The following is a 24487-nucleotide window of genomic DNA, read 5'->3' as shown; positions in this document are numbered from 1 at the left end:
CGCTTGTCACCTGTCATCCTCCTCATCTTCTTCACGCCCTTCTGTCGTGGTTTTCCCTCCTATTCAAGTTCACACCTCACAAGTTTCCGCTCGTCCGTACACTCCCTTGCCCTCCCTTAGGGGGGTTGCAGTGGTGACAGGTGGGATGGATGATAGACAAGGCCCCCATGACTCAGAGCTCCTCCACCTTTTCTTTGAAACATTGCACACGTGTGCTAATGAGTCCCACACCTCCCTGACACAGATGAGCGCACGTGATACAACATGAGATCATGGAAGCGTTGTGTATTCTCTGTTGTAACTACATACTGGAGAGATCACACAGCCTAGTCGATGGGATCATTTACATAGCTGAAAGTGCTTTGTCTAAGATGCATGGCGTGATTTGTTGCGCACACATACGTATTTTGCTATCTTGACAGCAATTCAGGTGCAAAGCCAGGCACAGAGCATGAAGAGGCTGGACCAAGTGACTTGATGATACATGGGTGTGTTTTTGGAGTCACATGAATCAAACCAGTGTCACCTAAATGCTTGTCAGAGAATTGAGCATGCATGTCATCATGCATGAGATTTAGACTGATCTTCAAACTTCTCTCCTTTACAGAACACTCACAGGGCACTATGGAACATTTTTTGGAGAATTTTAAATTATCTCTGAAGCATGATCGGTACAGGTGTTAGAAAATATCGATAGTCTAAAATATTACACTTTTTCTGCTAGACCCTAACCTGACACGCCGGATGGATTTGTTTCACACATCCATCTGGAAAACCTTCAATACTAAATGTTTGGGAAAGGGCAGAGGCTTTGGAAAAAACTCAGAGTGTGATTGGATGAACGTTCTGTGTGTCACATCTTTACGGGCAAATTAGAGCATCAAAACACGTGACATAGCCGTGACCAAGGTGCGCATGCACAGCTACTGAGGAATAACGCGAACCATGGCGACTGTAGACATGTCAGTACATCACTTTTGTCATTTTTGAAAAGAAAATTACACCGGCCTCTTGTTGCTGCTTGCTTACGCCTCCGCCGCGCCAGAAAGTACTGCCCCTCGACACTGATTGGTCCTGTCACTTTCTAACCGGTCCCAAACGGTTCAGGTGGGAGCTTTGCAAGATGGATTCGCCAGTGAGAAACACAGAAACTACACAGAAAATACACCTTTCCAAATTATTATGCAAATTGGATTATAGTGTCATAAACATTCAGTTTTTTGTTTTTCAATTAAACGTGTGGATGTTATTGTGTCTCAGGGCTCTCTGGATCACTGAAATCAATTTTAGACACCTGAAGGTGTGAAAATGACCTCGACAAGGTATATAGAGTTTATGACTGACCACTTTCTTTCATGCTACAAAAAGATGAACCGTACAAATTAGAACACCCACTCCAGCAAGACGGCATGAAGGAGGGCTTTAAAACAGTCAGGAACAAACTAAAGTTTCCATTCTCAGCCCTCTGTCTCATTAAAAGCTTGCAAAGGCACTGATATCTTTCCAGTGCATCCTCCAAAATCTCATCATGCAACACAGTCTCTAGACTTCAGACCAAGTTTTAGGTGGGCTAAAGCACAGTTGATTTTTGTGTCCTAAGATAGGAACCCTCCCTGCAGTGTGCCTGTCCCTTTTTCAGTTTAAGACAAACACACATATGGATGCAAAAGGTATGTTTGCTATTTAAACAATGCAAGTGCACAGCAGGCAGAAAATAGGAGGACATCTACACTATGTGTCAAAATGGTTTGTGCATGCATAAGATAAAGCCCAGTAGATGCTAGTTCCTCATGATGACGCATTTTCAGAGCTATAATGAACATATCAGACTCTGGGCAGGGGAATTATCCTGGCAACACATTAAATGCATGCTTTGTTATTTAATGGTCTTCTTAAAGCAGTGTTGAGGAGGGAAGAGATGCTTTGATTAACACAAATCTGAATTAATCAGAGTTTAATCTCTCCCTCCCCTTTCTATGTTGCATTAGGTTGCATCACACACTCCGCCCTGCTCTCTGACTGTGACAACACTGTGGGGGTTTTTCAATGATATGACTGGTGTCTGCTTGGCCTGTGGCAAATAACAGCAGACAAAGGAACAATATGCTGGAACTCGCAGCATATTTTCATTAATTTGAAAATCTGCCCCTCAGTCCAATGGCAGAAAGATGATTTGAGAGGAGAGAAAACAAAACAAATATGTTTTTTGAGTTAATACTAAAATGCACAAGAGGTTACTGGCACTTTCTATTGAGCTCAGACTTTTCTTGCTATATAACATCTTACTTGTCATGACGATCAGCCATCAGTATATCAGCATCTCTGCCACTACGCTGTGTTTTTTAAAGCAATTTAGTAGCCTGGCAGTGGTTAAGCTCAGTTTTTGTTATTAGGTTTTTGCTTTAGTTACACATTTAGGTAATGACCTTTGTCGTCCGTTCCTATGAAATGTATTTGCTCTCTTGAAATGAGTGTTCCTCCAATTCTGATACTGCTTGAAATGCAGGTATTGGTATCGGCGAGTACATGAGTTTAATCCTCTGATCCAATCCAGTTTGGTTAACTTTGTATTTTGCTTTGTATGCAAGCTAAATGTAAACTGGAAATCAATTCTTCTTCACTGCCTGAAAACCCTGCATACATGAGCTACTGTTTTTATAGCAGCAAAGAAGAACCAAAAGACCCACTGCAGCAGTAAAATTTAAAATTTAAAATTTATTGAACCACCACCCAAAGTAAGGTTTATGCCACAGCTCTCCTAAATTAACAGCATTGGTAATTACCAAAATCATTTTTTATATTTCTGCAATGGTAACACACCAATATGTAGAAGCTCTTTAACCCAAATGATATTTTTAATGCTAAAATAAAATTATTATTGTTATCCATGAACTTTCAAATTTACTGATTTACAAAAAACTGAAAAAAATAGTAAAGCACATTAATATTTCTTGATTAATATGTCAAATTATAGTTATTTACTTGCATTTCTGAACAGAAAAATAAGTTTTAGTGGTTGAATGTTATGCTTGATTCATTTCTGACTTCTCAGAGAAGCCCAGTGAGCCGGCTCAAATTTGGGTGAATTCAGTTTGAAATTCCTCATTCTGTTCGAAATGATAAAATGTGGAGAGCTGACTGAAAATGAAAGAGTCCACACTAAAGCACTTCATGATGCTGGATGGTCTCTGAGACAAATATGACAGGTGATCTAATACATTTGTTAAGCACTGTATTTAAACAAATGCTCATCAACAACATGCATGTGTGCAAGCAGGTTCATAAATCTTTGCCTCTTACTTTATTTTCTTCCAGAAGCTCCCTGTTGTGCCTTCCCATTGATGCTATTGATGCCTTTGAATCCCATTTTCAGTGAACCTGGTACTCTTATAAAGCTTTTCCAACAAAATTGTGTGCCCCTGACCTGTCCACAATTCTTTCAAGAGGCAGACCCCCAACTGATCAGGACCCACAGACACAGAAACAGCTCATTCTGTTCAAGGCTAACACAGAGGGGGTTTTAGACATGCAAAAATGGCAACAGATGAGATTTTTGCCTGTTCCTATGAAATGTATTTTCTCTCTTGAAATTATGGAAAATGGTGGATTTTTGTGAATTTTTGCAACAGAACCAGCTGTGAAGATTTAACTTTTAAACATCATGTATCCATATCTGTGTGCACATGTAATCATCCTTGCAGCACAAAAGCTTTTTTTTAAATGGTATGCCTTTTTCTGAGATTCTAACAACATTCTCTTCCCTGTGCTTCCTGCAGCAGATGATGGGTGTGGTGGGACACTGCGGGGCCAGAGCGGAGTCATCACCACTCCCAATTACCCGGCTGAGTACAACAACAACGCCGACTGCACCTGGACTGTGCTGGCCGAGCCGGGAGACACCATTGCCCTGGTTTTCTCTGACTTTCAGCTGGAGGATGACTATGACCTGCTGGAGGTCAGCGGCACTGAGGGCTCTTCACAGTGGTGAGTACTCAGCCTGCAGCGTTTTTGTCTGGAGAGTGAGCTCAGCTAGGGAGAGGAAGGGAAGAGGAGCCTGCTGGTGCACCACCTGCCCACAGGCACTTGAGCACATGAAGGAAAGATCTGGATGAAGTATGGATGGGAGTGGATGGGTGCTGGGTCGGTCCAGTGGAGCCAGATGTTTGGGATGTTTTTGGAGTGGATTGAAACATCGCAGTTATGAAATAATGAGCGCTTCTTGAAAAGTGTTTGAAATTCAGATGTACAGAGAGGGTAATAACTGTATGCATTTGATCAGAGTTTATTGAATCTTCTCTTTCTAGGAGTATCTCTCCGTCTGTGGTTTTTAAAGGGTAATTTGATCACTTCATCTTGGTCTCACATTCTCACCCGTTCTATCAATAACGCCGTCTCACACTGACACACATGCTCAGCTCTAATGATGAAGAGGTAGGATATCCTGGTGTCAGTGTGGGTCTCTCACCATCTGTGGCAGCTCCTCCTCTCTCTGACAACTCTCTCAGCTCAGGAAGTAATTAGTGGGCTCGATTACCACCACCAGCAGTATAGTGTTGTTTCACCCTCAGTCACATGCGCTCACACACAGCCGAGCCCATATGGGCACAGATTCATGTGCACATAAGTAATCACACTTTTCAGCCACACATTTGTATATTTGTGCTGGTGCTTTTAGAACCTGTGCAAACAGGTGTGCTCTTTCACACTCTCTCTGCCATTTTCTTTCTAACATGGCTAACATTAGACAAAAATATTCACGCATCAAGTGGATATGACTTTGGTACATCAGGTTTGATGGCCCTGGAAACTTGGTAAGCTTTATTAGTTTCGTCTAGAGCTAAGACATCAAGAAGATTTCTATTGAGTCCGACCAGTCTTAAAATTGAGAATTGTGTCGTATTGCTTGGTATTATACAGTCTCTTTGAATTTCTGCTTTGCCAACAGAGACTTGATTGCTTCCAAGACTCCCACAGCCAGCAGCCTTGACTGTGCTCCTCCAGCACATTTTACGATTTGTCATCAGCTCCTTGTCCCAGGCTTTGATTTGCGCTTTGTTGTCATGTGGAGCGCTTAAATCTCTACTGAGTCTGTCGTCTTTGTAGCAATTGTTGCCCGGGGCGCCAACGATGGTGCACCTGCAGCATGGCTGCACTGTCTTCAAGTACAAGTGAGAACAGTGCAAAGTAAGTGCCTGGAAAAAAAAAAAGAAAAAAGGGAAAAAGGGCTATTGGCAGGCAATGCAGAGTGAAAGTCACAGTTGATCATGCACATTGCAAGGAAATGCAATGCAGGGGACAGAGGACACATTGCAGACATGCTGGCTTGCCTCGTTTGTTTTATTTTTTCATGTCATGCTGGCTGTAGTTTTATTTAGTTTGGCTTTAGCGTTGACTTTAAGCTGTTTTCTCCAAAACACAAAAAAACAAACAGCCCCTTTTCCAATGCATTATCTTTGAGGTCTGAAAGTAGCTGGGTATCTATAATTTCAGATCTTGCAGGGAGGAGAAAGGACAGACAAGGGGAGTGACAGGGTCAAACAGTAAGAATCAGCAGACATCAGAGGAGAGCAGTGGAAAGGAGGGCAGGACCTTTGGAGGAGAAGATGCATGTGGAAGTGAGGAACTAGATGGATGGCTGGAGGGCACCTGACCTCCCAGCTGGTGGATAATTAGAGAGGTCAGGCAGAGCGCTACGATGGTGCTGACCTAAAGCACACATCTTTTCAGTGCATGGCTCAGTGAACCATCAACTCAGTTTGGCTGCTAGACTGTGCTGTCTCCTTCTCTTTCACAATAATGGATAATTGGACTGGAATGTGATATAATTAGGTTTTTTTTCTTTTACAGAGATAGGTTAAGGCAAATTTAAAGCCCTGTGTCCCACCCCCAAAGCTGACGTGTGCCTTTTCATCTATAAAATGAGGCATGCATCTTAAATCTGGATGCATGTTTTATTCTTTGTCTTCCCACCTTAAGTCCTGATACCTAACCTCTGGGTCTGTTTCTCCTATGTTAAACTGAGTTTGCAAGTATTTATCCTTGTGTGCTCAACAAACATCAAAAATAGAATCATTTCTAAACTTATAGATACTGAGTGAGAACATTATTGGCATCCTACCAGCCCAGTGGCTACTTAATGCAGACGGCGGGGAGTTGTAGCAGCTGTATTGATTGATGCCCGATGGACAGGATGAGTGGTCCAATAGGAAAAGAGAGGCCAGGGATCAGGGTCAAAACCCCACTTCCCTGATCGATTCACAACAGCTCAAACGAAAGCAGGTCAAGTTTGCGTGCTCCCTGCTTTCTTGTTGTGTGTGTTTGGAGATCAAAAGAATAAAGATCACCAACAACCATCACAAGCTGCATCGCAAGTATAAATCCAGTCTTGCTCACAGGTTCATGTTTACCCTGCCATGCAGAGGGTTGATCAGCAGACTTAGTATTCTGGAGAGGCAACGTGAGAAGACAGCCTTGGAGACTTGCAGCTGAGATGTGCGTGGGGATTGGATATCACAGTGGGAAGATGTGGTAAAAAAGGCCACTAGATTCAACCTCCATTCAGGACTTGTTTGGTATTGCTTTTGCCCGGGAGAAGAAATTACTCACCCTTACACTGTTTGCATCCATATTGACTTTCCTCTCCATCACCATACACTTTGAGGGAATGTGAATAATGCCCAGCAGTCACGTTGCAATGTTTTGCTAAATGGATCCCACAGCTGTTTGACTTGTGATCTTCTTTGGCTTTTTTTTTTTTTTTTTTTTTTTTGGTGTGTTTTTATCTACCAATAGCGCTCTCTTGAGATCCTGGAGACAACTCTTGCACCACCTTGGAATGGTTGCTGTTTAGCTCTGAGTTTTGGCACTTCTCTTTTTGTTGTACATTCTGCAGAAGAAAAAAAAAAAATAGTGCATCCCTGTTCAGTGATTTTACAAAAAGCGTTCCATAACAAAGTCTACATTTTGTTTCCTGCTAACTTTTGCAAACTCCATTTCCCATGAGGGCGATCTTTCTTCTCTTTTCACACAGACCCAGCTGACAATGCAAAGCTCCCCTGGTAAATGCAACTTACCTCCTCCTGTTGAGAGATCTGAGAGCCCGATGAGTTCAGATCCCTCTGGGCTGCCTCCCATCCTCTCTCGTCTCTTTTAACCCTTTACCCCATAGACCTGAGACGCTGACATTTATCGAGCACTGGGATTTTCTTGGTAGTCCTAAGATATGTCATCTTGTCCTCATTTAAAGAGAAGGCATGTGTAGAGAAAAAGAATAGTTGGGAGAAAGTACTGAACTCTAGATCTATATTGATTGGCTGTTAGGCTGACTCACCTGAGAGTCAGTGAATGGTTTTCCAAACTACTTTTTAAGTCCAGGGGCTGTTTTCTCTAGTTTCCAATGGAAGATAGAAATTCATGTGTTTCATTTTTTGTGGGATTAATGACTCAACTTTTCATTCTGTGCTTTGAAAGTGATTCATGAAGGTGTTTTTCCATGCTGAGGCTCACGAGATTTTACTTTCAATGTTTTAACGTTGGATTTGTTTATCTGTGTGCATGCATACCACCATACTTTAAAAAAATTAGGCCTGTTAAAATGAACGCGTTAACGCTCCCGATTAATCTGAAAAGCTTAACGCGTAAAAAATAAATAAATAAATAGATAAACATATATATATACACACACACACACACACACACACACACAATTTAATCATATGACTACGTTTGACCACAACTTCCTCCCGTAGTCCTCCTGCGTGGATGTTTACATCCCTGGGGTGAAAGGGTTAAAGGCAGGTCGAACGCAGCCAGCAGTGATGAGTGAGGAGACAGACCCAGGTCTGCTTCACTGCAAATTTGGATTTAAAAAGCTGCCTGATGGAAGTCTGGATGAAACAATAGTTGTGTGTACATACTGCAGTGATGAACTGTCTTAACACCGAGGCACAACGAGTCTTAAGGACAATGAAGCAATGAGAGCTAATGTTGCTAATGTTAGCAAAGACGCTAACAACAACACAGAACCAAGCCGTGACGTCAACATACACAGGTGCAGTCCAGCAGACCCAGAGTTGTCCCTAAAACTACAACATCTAAGCTAACTAATGCGATTGCTAATGGGTCGCCAGAGACTGCAGACCATGGACATCGTTGACGACAAGGGGCTTCAAGACATCATCCAGGTGCCTTGGATGACCCGTACCACAGAGAACTACTGCCACAAGAATCCGTGAACCGTATGACAGCTAAAAAGGCAACTAAAGTGGAGCAGCTGGCCCGAGCTACATTTATTACACTGATGACAGACCACTGGACTTCAGTCAGCGACTTCAGCTACCTCGGGGTAACAGCACACCTGATCATTCACTTTACAGCAGAAGGTATTTTCTACCTGATGTGTTTGTCTGCTGGGCTCGTCTGCAGTTTATAGATATTATTATTGCTCAGTGACTTAAGACACTCTGATTTACAAACCACAAATCACTTTAAAAACTCTAGTTTGTTTAATATTTCTTCATTTAAACTCCATACCTGTACTAATTTATCTCAACCAAAAATACAAGTAAATGGTAGTATTTTAAATGTTCATTTATATAAAATAATAACAATAATAATAAAACATTTTTTAGTAAAAAGCACTGTACATAAAGTTTAAAAAAATGAAAATAAACAATTGATAATAAGAACGTTAAAAAATCTAAAAATTAATAAAACTAAAGAAATGCTGTAATTAATCATGATTAATCACAGTATAGTGATGTGATCGACTTGATTAATTTTTTTAATCTATTGACAGCATTAGTAAAAATCTATTGGTAATCATACCAGCTACTATCAAACAGTGAGAGCATGCATAGAAGTGATCTATTGTTGCCTTGCAGCACCATGAGTGATCCCTGCGGTCCCCTGCTTCACCGCATCATCTATTGCACGCTTGAGCTGCAAGGCAGTTATTTTTAGAAATTTTCTATTCAGAGTATTGGCAATTTATGCATCGGCACTTTGCGTACTTGTGTTTTTGCAATGGCCACTGTGTGACAGTGAAATGTGCTTACGTTCTTATTGGATGTTGAATGCATCCTTACGGTATTGCATGTTACAGCCTGATTCTGTCAGCTCAGAGTAATCGAGCAGAGGAAATGTTTGCAGCTGTACTGGTAATTCAGCGCAGCATCAGTACGCCGGTCACGTTCAGGATGGCCCCACTCTTGCGTTTGCTTTCTCTCTTTTTGTTTTCAGTCTCGCTCTCTCTCTAGCAGGGGCCATAAAGCATCTGAGTGGATAGTTTGCTCTGATTGTCTAATGAAAGTCTGAAGTCTTTCATTATACATTCTATAGTCATTTTCTGTAAGTGGTGCTCCCATCGTAAAACCTGCAGTAAATTCTTCAAAAAAGTAATCTTACCAAAGTGAAAACTGTGTGCTTTGTGTACAGTAAAGTTTTATAGATTCTAGATTGTGAGATGCAGCCAAATATATCAGTGCTGTGTGGAAAGTTTTGCTTTTGACTTCACTGCTGTTGACTCATACATATCTTCCTAGCTATGTGTGCTATCGGTATCTAAAGCTGTACTTCTCTCAGCTTTACAATAGAAGAAGCATATGGTTAAATATTGGCTGATATGGAAGTTTCTTGCTGATGTGAGGGATGGTAATGAAGCCCCGACGCACGCCAAGAAAAGATGATGACAGAAAACAAACAAACAACAACAACTACAGTTCCTAGATCCTGCTGTGAGGGGATTTATAGGATTTATATTCCTGTTGCATGTATCACATCATCTCATCTTGCTGGATCTAGATCCCTGTTTTTCTTGTAAAATGTCCTTTCTCTGTCGTCTTACACCACAGACCCTGTAGACCTTTCTAGCACTTTATCCTCCACCTTACATATGACTGTCAGACCTGTTGGATTATTGGCTCGATGGCTATAATGTACAAGTGCATCCCAGTACATTAGAATATCATGGAAAAGTTCATTTTTCCGGTAATCCCAATAAAAAAAAAGAACTTCCCTAAATCCATGATTCAAAAAAACTCTCCCAAAATATTAGAGTATTACAAAGCACATATCAGGAGTTTTAATACAGACATGCCCATCCTCTTAAGAATTCTGTTCACTTAATTTCTGTTAAGTTTACAATGTAGACAGAAATAATTTGTCATTATTAACACTCTGGTCATCCTCCCTAGTCCATTTAACTGAGGAATAAATCAAATCACAGCAACTGAGACATTTATAGCGGCTGTATTCCCTCCAACTCCTGAGGGAATTATGCGTTATCTGACGAACAACTAAAATCAGAGACTTTTTATACCCAGCTAGAACGGAAAATCTTTTACCTGACTGCCTTTTTACCTCTCTGCTTTATTGGTAGGTGCAAAGAGTTTTTACCATGTTTTATATCTGCTATAAATACTGTTATTATTTCCTGTGAAATGAAAAATCTGACTGAAGCTCAGTCTTATCAATCACACGCTTGCTAGCATCTTAACTTTTACATTAAGGAAGTGGTTTTCAACCTTTTTTTTTTTTTTGCCCAAAGCACACCTAAGGTAAAGACAAAATTTCAAGGCAGACCTAATCCATATCTATTTAAAATTGCCTATTAGAATATTTTATTGTAAAATGAGGCTATAGTGGTACTTTAGGCAGGCCACTCAGTCCAGCACTGCTGTATAATTGAAATCAGCTGATCTCACACAAGCCCTGATGGCCAGCTGATTTGCTTTTAATCGCACTCATGCTGCCATTTTTAAAATGCTCTAACCTGGCTATGCTTTGCTGCTCCCTCTGCAAACCACTTTTTACACCCCCCCCCCACCCTCCACCCCAGCTCCTCCTTCCTTGAAAAGCCACATCTGAATAACAGCAAAAAGTGCAAATTTACAACAACTGATAAAGAAAAACTACGGCAGCAAATCATGTATGTTTCTTGACGATGTGGTCCTGACTGAACTTAACTTATTGTACACTTGCTCTAATTATGTATGGTTTTAAAATTGCTATGGCACACTAAGATATGGCTCAAGGCTCACCAGTGTGCACTGCCACACCATTTGAAAACCCCTGCATTGAAGTGCCGAGCTGTGCAGCCTAAATCCATACGGATTAACAGATCCTACTTGGATATATAAAAGGTCACCTGAAATGCTTCAAGGCTTCATCTCCTGTAGCTTGAGTGTGTGAAGCTCAGTCACACAGTGCAGTGTGTTTGCGCACTCTGTTGGGGTGGGGCAAATTAGACTATGGCGGAGCGCCATGTTCTAGATCAGTGTTGCCCAAACTTTTTTTCTGGAGACCCACTTTTTAAAAGATTCAAGCCATTGCAACCCAACAACTGTTTTCCACTGATGGCTGGTGCTAGCTTTAATTAAGTTAATTCCAGACTCAGTCTGGTCCTGGCCTGGCGCTTTCTGTTCATAAGGCAGGAAGAAGCCACTTCACCTCCATTACAGGCTTTCTTCAAATGCTTGACCCCTTGGGCCTTCAGTAGTTGTCTGGTCTGGAAAATATACTTCTTTTATATGAGCCAAGCATCCATAACTAAGACTTTAGCTCTTTTGCTATCCAGTGGCTGGTGGAGCCTTATTTTGTGTTTAATTATGGTTGAGAGGGTTAGTCTTAGGAGGGTAGAGCCCCCATGTGGCTGTAATGTGTACTGCAGAAATAAAAGTCACACTGAATACTGTAGCAAATACATTTTGAGAATTCAAAAAATATCTCCCGTGACCCAACTTTGGGTCCCAACCCGGACTTGAATTAAGGGTATAGTTCAGTGGCTCTCAACTGGTTGGACAGCAGGACCCACCACCCCCTCTTTGTGAGAAGTCGAGACCCAAACTCAAAACTTAAAACCTTCAGTTTATTCAATAAAATATTCCACAATTTAGACTTTGGATGCAACAAAACATGACTAAATGTTTAAAAAGCACATTGTTAGAGAAGGGCATGCATGCGTACATTACACTATATTGTCAAAAGTATTTGCTCACCTGCCTTGACTCGCATATGAACTTATGTGACATCCCATTCTTAATCCATAGGGTTTAATATGACTTTTGCAACAATAACAGCTTCAACTTTTTTGGGAAGGCTCTCCACAAGGTTTGGGAGTGTGTTTATGGGAATTTTTGACCATTTGTGCACATTTGTGAGGTCACACACTGACATTGGAAGAGAAGGCCTGGCTCTCAGTCTCCGCTCTAATTCATCCCAAAGATGTTCTATCTGGTTGAGGTCAGGACTCTGTGCAGGCAAGTCAAGTTCATCCACACCAAACTCTCTCATCCATGTCTTTATGGACCTTGCTTTGTGCACTGGTGCACAGTCATGTTGGAACAGGAAGGGGCCATCTCCAAACTGTTCCCACAAAGTTGGGAGCATGGAATTGTCCAAAGTTTCGTGGTATGCTGAAGCATTCAGAGTTTCTTTCACTGGAACTAAGGGGCCAAGCCCAGCTCAGTCTGCATGCCTAGGTGCTTGATATTATACACACGTGGCCATGGAAGTGATTGGAACACCTGCTTTCAATTATTTGGATGGGTGAGTGAATACTTTTGGCAATATAGTGTATGTTTTCTTTCATTTGCCGGGAAATTTTGGTAATTTCACAAGAAATAATATCCTTATCTTGGAAAAAAACAGTTTCAGTAACATAAGAAAGTTGAGATCCGGTGAAAAGAACCTAAATTTACTCTTCATCACAGTGAATGAATGGATGTTTGTCCACCTAGAGTTGCCATACATCATAGATTTTGTGCCACATTTTTTTTTCCAAGGCACACATTCACGACCCACTGGAGACACCTCTGTGACCCACTTTTGGGTACTGACCTACCAGCTGAGAACCACTGGTCTAGATAATTGATGGGAACTCCTGCCTGTTGCTTGTGCACCACCTTAGAGTCAACTTTTTATCAATAAGCTTTGATTTGCTCGGAGATTAGCCTACCCTTTCAGCAATGACCTTCTGTGGCTTACCCTCCTTATGAAGTGTGTTAATGATTGATGAATGGATGAATGAATGAATGAATGAATGAATGTTTTCTGGGCAGCAGTCAAGTCAGCATTCTTCCCCATGATTGCAGTTGTTTGCACTGAAGAGGGTGAGAGAATGAAGCTTTAGGAAGACTTTTCAAAGTGGACTTCTCCACAGTATTGCAATATTTTTGAAAAAGTGTTTTTGGTGAGCTGTATCAGCAAGATTTGAAAAAAAATCCCAAAACTTCCAAAGGTTATCAAAACAGCCACCTCTGCTATCTTTAAAGCTTGTTCTCCCATTCTTCACTTCCTCCTTCATTTCTGCAGTGCCAGCCATTCACGCTTGAAAGCATAGTTTGGCTTATCGGCATGTGCCTGGTTGATCAATAGCTGTCTATCCAGTCCTTCCACCAAGGCCCTTAGACTGTGTTTGTTTGAGTCAGGATTTATTAACAACAGCACTTGGTTGAGGGCTCAATCTGCAACGTGCCATCGATCAAAACTTCAGTTATGATGAACTTTGTGCCACCCGCCAAGAAATGCTCCAGCTGAACATTATCTCCAACACCTGGTGCCTGCTGCAGAGTGGCTCACCCCAGCTCTACTCACTTTGTTACTCCCTCTGTCACATTTCTCAAGCTAAGATCTGGAGAGGAGGAGGGACGTGGAGTTAGAGAATACAGGCCCAAGCTCTCTAAAGTGTTCTATCAACCTTTCAAGCAGACTAGTGTTTTCACTCCAGGTAATAATTACATGTCATTAACCGTCATTGATCATCTGTCTTATGTTAATAAACAGCAGGTGTTGCCATTTGCGAGGCATTATTTAGTCCAAGCCATAAAGGAAGTCCCCAGAGGCGAGCAGCCCGGAAAGCAGTGTGTCTTTGCAAGCAAGTCTAGCCATGTGTTATCTCCCCCCACAGCCCAGTGAGAGGCGAGTACATGCAGAGGTTAGAGGTAATGGCCCACATCATGGTGCCGTGACTGGGTGCCTCTTTAGTTGTGTTTACTAAGCACTGCACCAGTGGGATCCAATCTGTCGCCTCTAACAGTCTCACAGATGCACTCATGGCTTATGATTTGTACACAGAGACACATTTTAAGTTCTGCACTTTAACCCCCCGGGCCTGCAAATTGGAGCTTTTTAAAGTGCTTCATTTTTAGCAAAAATAAAAATAATCATCCCCTTATGGTAGAACTTTGACACATAAGTCACGTCTGTATCTCTGTAGCTTGTATTTTATGACATTTTAAGAAAATTAGAAAATATATGTGAATAATCCCCTCAGCCAACTGTTCTGTGGCTGTTTTCTCTTGAGTGATAATCCCCTAAACTATTAATTCTGCCCTTGAGGACTCTGGAGCAAGGGAATTGAATTGTCCTCTTCTTTATAAAATGCCAGCTGTGTCCTCAGTTAGATGTCGTTATTTATATTAAGGCAGACTTTGTGAAACAGGTCAATGACCTCAGCAGTCAGAAATCAGGTTATGTTTGTTCGAATAATAGTTGAACTTAGGTTGTTCTATATGGCTCTACTTATGCTTATCCTACAGCGCTCTTTGAGTCCTTGATTTCCTTCCCAGGTCAAGAGCTGCCAGTAGAAGCCTGCTTGAGAGGTTTCTGTTGCAGTGTGAATGCTAGCTCTATGGGGATTGGTTTTGAGTGCCTTGCATGGTCAACCTCAGTGTTTTCTGCTGGATCTGTGTACCTTCAGCCTTGATCTTTACGTGGATGTGGACAACACGGAGCTTTGCAACACTGCAAGTTAACCAAAATGGAGCAGCATAAAGGCGAAGTGGAGACGGGGGTCTTTGAAAGAAAGCACCATATGAAATCAGTCAGCTAAAAGCACAGAGAGCTCAGTGGTCTGTGGTAGAGTGCACTCAATACAGCAACAAGATTATAAAAGCAGGGTAGGGAGGACAAGTATGCACATTCAAGGCTAAGCCATTGCATCTGACTGTGGGAGCCTGGAACGAGAAATAACAATGTATCATTTCAAAACAACATGATTGTGTTCATTACATACCCACAGGACCTGAAACGCATTTCAAAGAGGTTTTTTTTTTTTGTGAAGTAAATGAACTCACAGCCATATGAAGCCCGCTTCAGCCAATAAAAAAAAAAGTGAAAGTTAGGCAATTCTACAAATAAAAAATAATCCTACTTCTAAATTATGAGATGACTTTTTTATCTCATAATTGTGACTTTTGATTTCATAAATTTGACTTTTTACCACATAATTTGTCTTCTAGTCTCATAGTTTGGACTCTTTATTTCATCATTTTCTAATTTCTAACTCATAATTATGACTTTTGATCTGATATTTATGACTTAGTCTTGTTATTTATTTTGATCTCAGGATTTTGACTTTTAATCTCCTAATTATGACTTTTGATCTCATTTTTACTTTTTATCTTGAAATGCGACATTTTTACCTCATATTTTGCCTTTAATTATCCCATGGTTATGACTTTTTATCTCATAATCATAACTTTTGTCTTGTTAATGTGACTTTTTACCTCATAATTTGTCTTTATATTTTACAATTTTGACTTTTAATTTCATAGTTTGGACTCTGTCCTATAATTTCAATTTTTTAACTAACAGTTTTGACTTTTGACCTCATAATTATGACCTTTTATCTCGTGCTACTTTAAATCTCATCATTTTGACTTTTTCATCTCACAATTCTGACTTTTAACCTCCTTATTATGACTTTTGATCTAATCATTTTTACTTTTTGTCTTGAAATTCTAAATTCTTGCCTCATATTTTTCCTTTATTTATCCTATAGTTCTGACTTTTTAATCTCATAATCATAACTTTTGTCTCGTTAATGTGACTTTTTATCTCATAATTTGTCTTTTCATCTCACAATTTAGACTTCTTATCTTATAGTTTGGACTCTTTGTCTTATAATTTTGACTTTTTAACTAAGATTATGACATTTGCTCTTGTAATTGTGACCTTTTATCTCGTATTATTTTTAATCTCAAAATTTTGACTTTTCATCTTATAATCTTGACATTTTAATCCTACAATTTGTCTTTCTATCTCACAATTATGACTTTTAATCTCATATTTTGGACTCTTTATCTCATAATTTCTACTTTTTAGTTCTTAATTATGACTTTTTATTTCATAATCATTAGTTATGATCTCATAATTTTGACTTTTTTACTCATTACTTCTGCTTTTAATTCAATACCTTGACTTTTATCTCCTAATTATGCCTTTTTAACTTGAAATGTTGAATTTTTACCACATAATTTGTCTTTATTAATCCCATTGTTTTGACTTTGTATCTTATAATAATGGCTTTTATCTCATAAATTTGACTTTTTACCACATAATTTGTCTTTTTATCTCACAGTTATGACTTATATTTTCATAGTTTGGATTGTTATCTCATCATTTCTGCTCTTTATCTCATAACAATGTCTTTTTAACTCATAATTTAAACTTTTAGTCTCATAATTATGACTTTTGAAATTAGACATAATTTTGACTTTTTATCTCAATCTTGACTTTGATTTCACAATCTTGACTTTTTAATTCATAATTTAAACTTTTGATCAAATTTTTTAACTGTTTTATGTCATAATTGTGATTTTATAATTTAGACTTTTTATCCAATAGTTATGACTTTTCAAACTCATAATTAATGACCTTTGAACTCATAAGTTTGACTCTTTATCCCACAGTTATGACTTTTTCACATAATCATGACTCGACTTGGAAATGAGCTTCCATACACCCATGCCATGCATTTAAACAGAGAGAATTACTCATCAGTCTTCACATCTCTCCAGACTAGTATAATATTCATCTCAGAACCATCGCCAATCACGTGGCATTTTACAAGGGTTATCAATGAAAGCCAAAGCACAGCTGAACACCATCTTCTGCAGCATGAGTAGTACGCTGCAGTCCTAATGAACTCGCTTTTCCCCAGAGTGCATGGTCACACCATGGTTTTGCTTTCTCACCCACTGAGCCCAGAACCAAAGAGAACAGAGTACAAGCAGCATGTTACTTTGTCCCAGGTTGATTTGCTGTTCTCTAGCCTCCTGTTTTGACATCATGTCGGCACAGTGATAGAAAAAATTATCAGCGATCTGTAGGTGGTGTTTGATTTTGAAACTCGGTCTCTCTGGAGCACAGAGGCACTTCTGGTGCGTGCTGGAGATGGATTGTGGCACGTGCTGTGGAAACCCAAAGACTGACTGCAAAGGCTATCATTTGCTCAAGAGGGTGAGACACAGACGGACTATGGAGATCATGGGCAGGAGCTCCTTCCTGTTTTGTTACCACTGAGACAGTGATTAATGCTACATTTCCCAGCAGACATCAATGGGATTTTCCTTCTAATAGTAATAATAATTATTATTATTATAATGCAAAGCAATACAGAATTTGAGGACAAAGACATCAACCCTATTCTTCTTCTTTGTTATCATTTTTGGGAAAGCTTTGTAATTGCTCTGCATTCATCAGTGATATGATAATTAGGGATGCACACAAAATCTCTTCTTCTTTGTTATCCCAAAATGAGATTTCACAATAAACAATCACAAAAGTCTGAGCTAATCCCATTAGATAAGGAAATCAATTTCTGTAAACAAGCCATGCTTTCTTTATCAGGCTGTGTAAATTTTAACCACTGAATGCAGGCCTGTTTATCATCACAGTACTCTGAAACCATTTCATTGGAGTCAGAAGAATCTCAGAGGATGCTATCAGCTGCCCTCAGATCAAAAACGGACCCTCCAGGACCCACGTGAAAAAAAGTGAATCGTGTGTAAATTCAGTGGAAACTTTTAGTAGAAAAGACCTTCATAAACTTGTTGGTACAAAAAAGTTCATTTGTGAAAATCTTATTTTGAAAACTTCAGAGCAGATAGAGCCTGGTGCCCCTCCCCCAGCGGGTTCCAGACCTTGGATTGGGAGCCAGTGAACCACTTGATGGACATTTAAACTGTATGTTCAAACAATCATGCAATTTCTTTTACTTCCTATAATCACACTGAATTTCATGATTGTGATATTAAGCATTACAATTACGTGACTGCAATTTTATGTCTGATCAAACACGAAAAAGTGACTTTTAAAGAGTGTCTATTCTGCAGTAAGAGCAGAATATGTGTCCCTTAGCCACCGTAAGTGGATGGAGATTTCACTGTCCAGTGGAGCTGGAATGGTCAGAATCACAAATATGATTATTTTTTAGTGCATTTCAAGCAGCAGTTTGAACATAGTCTTTTATATTTAAGATGTATAAAGTGATCTCATGCGTATGAGCCATTCCTGAAGTAGTCTACATTACTTTACTTTACCCTTAGAGCAGGTACATCAAACTTAAGCAGAGCAGGGGCCAAATTCTGAATTTGGGTCCAGCCCGAGGGCTGACCAAGGCCAACATTTAACCCTTAACTGTCAACCTCATTTTCACCAGCAATGAATTATGGGGAGAAAAAACCTTAGCACTGATGATGAATGACTTTGAGATTTAAAAACGTACGGTAAGACTCAAAATCATGTTTTTAAAAGGTAAATAAATAAAAAGGAAAGTTTAAATCATGATTTTTTAAGGGTCAAAACATGAGATAAAAATTTCAAATCATGAGTTTTAAAGTTCAAAATATCAGATAAATCTCAAAATAATTGGTCAAAAATGTCAAATCCTGAGAAAAAATGAATACATTTTGAGTTTCACAGGTCACAATATTATTTACGCTTTAAAACTGAGGATACAAAAGGCCAAATTATGGGATAAAAGTCAAAGTAAGGAATTAAAAAGGTCAAAACATGAGAAAAAAAATCAAATAAAATCGTGAGTTAAAAGGCCAAAATGTTTCTTCAAATTTTAAAATTTAGGCTCAAAAAAGGTAAAACAAAAACAAAAACAAAAAAAAAAAACAATAACATAAAAAGTCAAAAATATAAAATAAAAAGTAAAAACCATAACATTGCCTGATAACTTTGGGATGCAAAATCAAGAATATGAAATGAAAACAGAATTTTATTTTCCCACATTCCTGACTTTTTCTCTGATTATTTTAACTTTTCTAATTTCTATGACAGAACAAGGATAGCTTACATTTTTAAACTGGAGGAAATCTGCAGATCAGTGGGCCAGTTATAATAAAAATATGATATGATCTGGCTGGCCAGGTACAACTGTACCACAGGCCAGATTTGGCCCCCAGACCTTGACTTTGACACCCCTGCCATAGAGCTCACATGGACCATGCCACAGGTGCACCCTTGGAAATTTGCCGTGGGAATAATACACACCTCCTTATATGGGCATCTTTGTGGGATGTGATTACAGGTCACATCTTCAGGCTTTAAAAAAACATGTTTTCTTTCTTCTTATGTGCTGCAGAGTCAAAGTTATTATTGATATTATTTAAATGCTGAGGACGGAGTTGTCGTATACGACAAGAAGAAACATTTTATTCAAAGCTGAATAACTTTTGAATAGAAGGCACTTGTTTTTTTCCATTGAAAGCTCTCCGTTGTACTGCTCTCACAACGCCTTTCACACCTTCGTTGCTCTTACAGAACATTTTATAGCACGGCTGGAACTTGGCTGACTATCTGCAGTCTTTACAGATTGAATCCACACCAGTAATGCTGATATTGGATGCGTTTTTATCAATTTAGGAAACATTTTTCAATCGTTCTGGCAGTAAGCCAGTAAGCCCACTGCCATATTGTCTGCTTATATCCCAGAATGCATTGTGGCTGGGTTGTGACAACCAAAGCTAGAAGCTGTTCCGTCCTCATGTCATGCTTTGCTGAAAAGCACATGTACACAGACTTAAGCCCTTTTCACACTGCCGTGCGGAGTCCTCCGAAATACTGAGCGTTTTTTAAAGCGGCTGCTGCCGCCGCGGTACAAGGCAGCAATGACGTAGAGGTGCTTCAGTGAACATCCCGGCAAAGCCGACCCACAAGTCCATCACACACCCCTCCCCAAAAACACGTAGAGTACCTCACAATCTCTGTATTTTAACATGTATAATGTTCTATAAATTGTAGGGGCAAAAACGGTTCCGTCATCAAAATAATTCCCCCTAGAAAATACGTTTCAGGGTGCAGGTGGCCAAGTGGTTAAGGCGCACCCCCTGTACGCAGACAGCCTGGGTTCCAATCCAGCCTGAGGCCCTTTATCGCATGTCTCTCCCCTGCTCTCATCCCTGTTTCCGATTCTATCCACTGTCTCCATCCTTCGAAGTGATTGGCTGCTGCCAGGCAGCTGCTGCCAGAAAGTTCAACATGCTGAAGCGGCAGGGCAAAGTCTGTGCGCGTTCACGTGGGCAGCAACCGCTTCTGGGTCCTACCACCGCGGTTAAAAGTTGTGAGTTGCTGTGTGGCGGTGAGAAAAGGGCTTTACTGTGTACACTGAAGAAGAGAGACTGAATGACTCATAATAAAGAGAGAAATAAACACAAGGAGGCTGTTGTTCGTCCCTCAGAGTCACTGCACTTTAAATAATGACTCAAATTCCCAGAAGCGCAAGGACTTTTTTGTAAAAATGTTAATCTGTTGAAGACTTTTTGTCACAGAATCATTATTTTTAATTCCTGAATCCCAAAGAGATGAGAGAAGAATTTGTGCAAAAAATACCCTCAGTCTTTAATGTTTACTGTCTTTAATACATAAAAATATTTGAGTTATCATTTCCGATAGTTCTTTTGTCTTTATGGTACCGATATTTTTTAGTTTTTTAATTCAAGTGATATTGCTGCAACATGCATATTCTTGAAGCCCAGCTTGTCCTGAAAAAAACAGATGTTTAAAACTTGACTGTGCACCACTGGGTTGATGTTTGACAAGCTTTTTAAGACAAAAAGTCCAGGAGAGACACAAAGGTTAAAAATAGCTGGGAGCTCGAGGGTTAAGCACTTTTAGAACCAAGTTTCCTCTTAGTAAGTAACTCACAGCTCCATTAACAGTGATGACACAGTGATGCTAACATTCCAGATGCATAAGCTAGCTGCATAATCACCTCTTTAAAAGAAAGAGGGAATTTGTTGTGGATCAGGAATCGATTTAAATCAAAAAAATGATTCTGGATGAAACTGTGATCACCAGAACTGGAATGGCTTGAATCATGAGAAACTAAAAGACTCATTTCTCTGCTGTATCATCTGCATCACTGCTGAACATCAGCTCATCTCTGTTCTCTTTGTATTGCCGTCTCTTTCATTGCATAACTTTGGACTTTAGACAGACAATGGACCATTAACTAAATGCTCTAAACTGCATTAGAAGCCCAGGCTGTTAGATGAACAGACTAGCACGACCTGATATTCAAACATAAAAACACCTGAAAATGCGTTCAGGTTTAAATGTAGTTCATTTAGTCTCAGTGGCTGACTCATTCCAGACTCGCGGGGACATGCATAGACGGTTGATGCAGCGGACACAACAGACTGAGTCATTCTCACATTTCAGGACTCACTGCTTACACAGTTTTCCTCTGCAAGCAATAAGAGCCATGATCATTCATAGGATTTCTCAGTGTAAAGCTTGGGAGCTGAGATTTGTGGCTAGTAGTGCAACAAGAGAAGAGGGATCAGAGGAGAAAGGGGACAAACCTGCAAGGTGAAATAAAGGATAAATGCTGGTTGTGGGTGTGTATCTAAAAATATATTTACTAACTTTTGGACTGTATGGATTGACTTCTCTCCTGGTGCTAACACACTGTATATGTTTTAGTGTGTGAGAGGATTGGCAGTAAAATATCCGTCCTCTTCCCATTCATCATGCAGAGGCTTTTTCTAGTATGAGGTGACATTAGGCCAACCTGAATATATATTTACAGAGGAACCTCAATGAACTGTGCTGAACGTGCCTTGACCGGCAATAACCGTGCGTGCCTCCATAAAAACTCGTCTCAACTACATCAAATAAATGCAGGGAAGCAAAGGGTGACAGACAATGGCAGCCCTCACCGTAAAAAGCCTCGGCTGTGCTGCCAAACAAACAGCTAAGAGAGACAGCGTTTTGATTTAAAACTTTATAGGGATGGCATGGACTGTGGCCCAGTTTCATTATCTTTATACTTCTGTTTATAAATGTTTGTTTGGATCAACCTCTCTGGAGGAATTTCTCTGTCACACATGGAAAACATGATTGAAAATCTGTTCAAGTCATTCATTTGTACAGAAATAAGTCAGTAGCTTCTGCACACTGTAACATAGACTTTTAGAATGTCGCTCAGTTGTTCTTATGTGCATGCTTTTATGTTATACAATGATAAAAAGTCCATAATACTCACAGAGAGCATTACACTAAACTGCAAAAAGATAAACATAACAAGGCTGATTGATTTGAAAAAATAATCATTGCAATTTTTTTCCCAAATATTGTGATTTAATTTGCAATTCTTATTAGGTTCCTCAGCGTATGCATTTCTCAACAAATGCAAGCAATAAATCATTCTATATCATAACCTGCAATCAATCAGGAACACTCATCATACATTTAACCATTTTATTGCAAAATGGATCGACATTTTAACTTGGTGCAGAAGGCTCTGCTCTAAAGATGCTCCCTGGATTAGTAAAGCAGCATGCTTTGACTTTTCAGGGAGAAATCCCCATATGGATCGATACATAAATGACAATGTGCACTGAAAACAAAGAAATTATTTTAGAAGCAATTAATCCATGAATCTGAATGTGAGGGTGCAACAAGCTTTAAGCTGTAAAGGAGGCAGCTGGGGTGGGGGAGGTGAAGGTGGCTGTAACATGGCCACAGCTGGGGGTATGAACTAATGCTTTTACTTCATGAATATTAGACTGAATTAACTCGTAATTGCTCTTCATATTGCAAATTTGATACCCATTTCTTTATTGAAGGGGATTATCATTTTTATGTCACTTATTTTGAATAGAACACAACATATATAAAACTCAAAAAGGATTCCTGTAAACCATTTTTATGCACATTATTGCATAATGTGAGACATGTCTGGAATGTCCATCAAACTTTATGAAATTTCCTAAAGTTGAGAATTTGCTGTTTTGATATTTCAGGGAATCTGCTTGGAAGTTTTATAGTTTTTTCCATGAACATTAAGGGTTTTTTTTCGGAACTTGGAGAGATTCATTTGAAGTTTGAAGGGAATTTTTTTGTAAATCTTTTGGCCTTTTTTGGGGCCATTTGGGATGTTGTTTGGGGATATCTGTTTGGATTCTTGGGATGTTTTGGGGGGAAGTTTTGGACATTTATTTGTAATTTTTTGGAAAATTTGATTGGGAATTTATGGGTGGGGGACGTTCTTAAAAAATAATTAAACCATGGAAAAAAAAAATATTTTATTTTTTTGAGTTTTTGTTATTTTTGTGCAATTTTGAGGAATATAATTGTATATTTTTGGAAATTTGTGCCAAATCTTTGGGGTAAATGTGCTTTGATATTTTGGGACTTCACATGAAGAATTTCAGAAATTTACATAGATTCTTGGTGGAAAGTTTGTATCTAATGTTTAGCATTTTGGGGAAAATTTGGGGGTACTTTTTATGGGATTCTTTAAAAACATGTTTAAGAATCTTCCCAAATTTAGGGGAATTTAAAAAAAAAAAGGGAATTTGTGTGGCTTTTTTGGGGAAATTTTAGACATTTATTTGTAATTTTTTTGAAAAATTGATTGGGAATTTATGGGTGGGGGATGTTATTTAAAAAGATAGAAATAACTGCAATTTTTCAGAGATTTTGTTTGGATGTTTTTTGTCATTTTCGTGGAATTTTGAGGAATGTACTTGTATATTTTGGGGAATTTACGACAAATCTTTGGAGTGAATTTGCTTTGATATTTTGGGACTTCTCATGAAAGGTTTCAGAAATGTACACGGATTCTTGATGGAAATTTTGTATCGTAATATTTAGCATTTTGGGGAAAATTTGGGGGTACTTTTTATGGGATGCTTTAAAAAAATGTTTAAGAATCTTCCCAAATTTTTGGGGTAATTTTGTGAAATTCTGGGAATTTGTGTGGAATTTATATATAAAATTTCAAAGACATTACTGTTCACTACAAGGCTGATGTTGTACCTTATCTTGTTTACAAGATAAGGTATTATGGATAAGTATACTTATCCAAAATAGGAGAGTGATACTAAAATTGCCTTTCACATAAAAGCTCGGCTCTCTGGAGGTTGAAATGACTGCATCACTACTGTTGCAGCAGGAGCTGGTCCTCTCCAGTGGTAAAGTTGGGGCAGCAGTTGTGTGTTTCATTAGACCCCCTCTGTAAGTGGGTTTTTGCTTGGTGGAGATTTTTGGAGAGTGCCAGAGAGGTGTCAGCATCATATTGATCCCACAGCGCTGCAATCTTTCTTAATCCCACTCTCCCCACAGACAGAAAGAGAAGGAGGCATAGACTCCTCTCTCACCTCTACTGACAGGACTTTGCAAAAGCACTTCTAACAAATTGTTGGTTTCTTGTTAGAGTTATCGAAAATGGGAAGATGCTCTTTCTGCT

At 39.3% G+C, this 24487-nt stretch overlaps 1 protein-coding gene across 1 annotated transcript in view; it reads left to right on the top strand.

Annotated features, from left to right (window-relative positions):
- The window catches only part of csmd2 (CUB and Sushi multiple domains 2), a 443344-nt gene that overhangs the window by 142498 nt on the left and 276359 nt on the right, over window positions 1–24487 (top strand). Inside the window, exon 5 of the mRNA XM_041809040.1 lies at window positions 3777–3984. Within this exon, the coding sequence (XP_041664974.1) occupies window positions 3777–3984 (208 nt within the window). The remainder of the gene's footprint in view (window positions 1–3776; window positions 3985–24487) is intronic.

This window comes from Cheilinus undulatus, linkage group 16 (assembly GCF_018320785.1).
Source record: "Cheilinus undulatus linkage group 16, ASM1832078v1, whole genome shotgun sequence".
Classification (NCBI taxonomy): domain Eukaryota; kingdom Metazoa; phylum Chordata; class Actinopteri; order Labriformes; family Labridae; genus Cheilinus; species Cheilinus undulatus.
The sequence above is the reverse complement of the archived record's forward strand: the minus strand, read 5'-3'. Positions and strand labels throughout refer to the sequence as shown.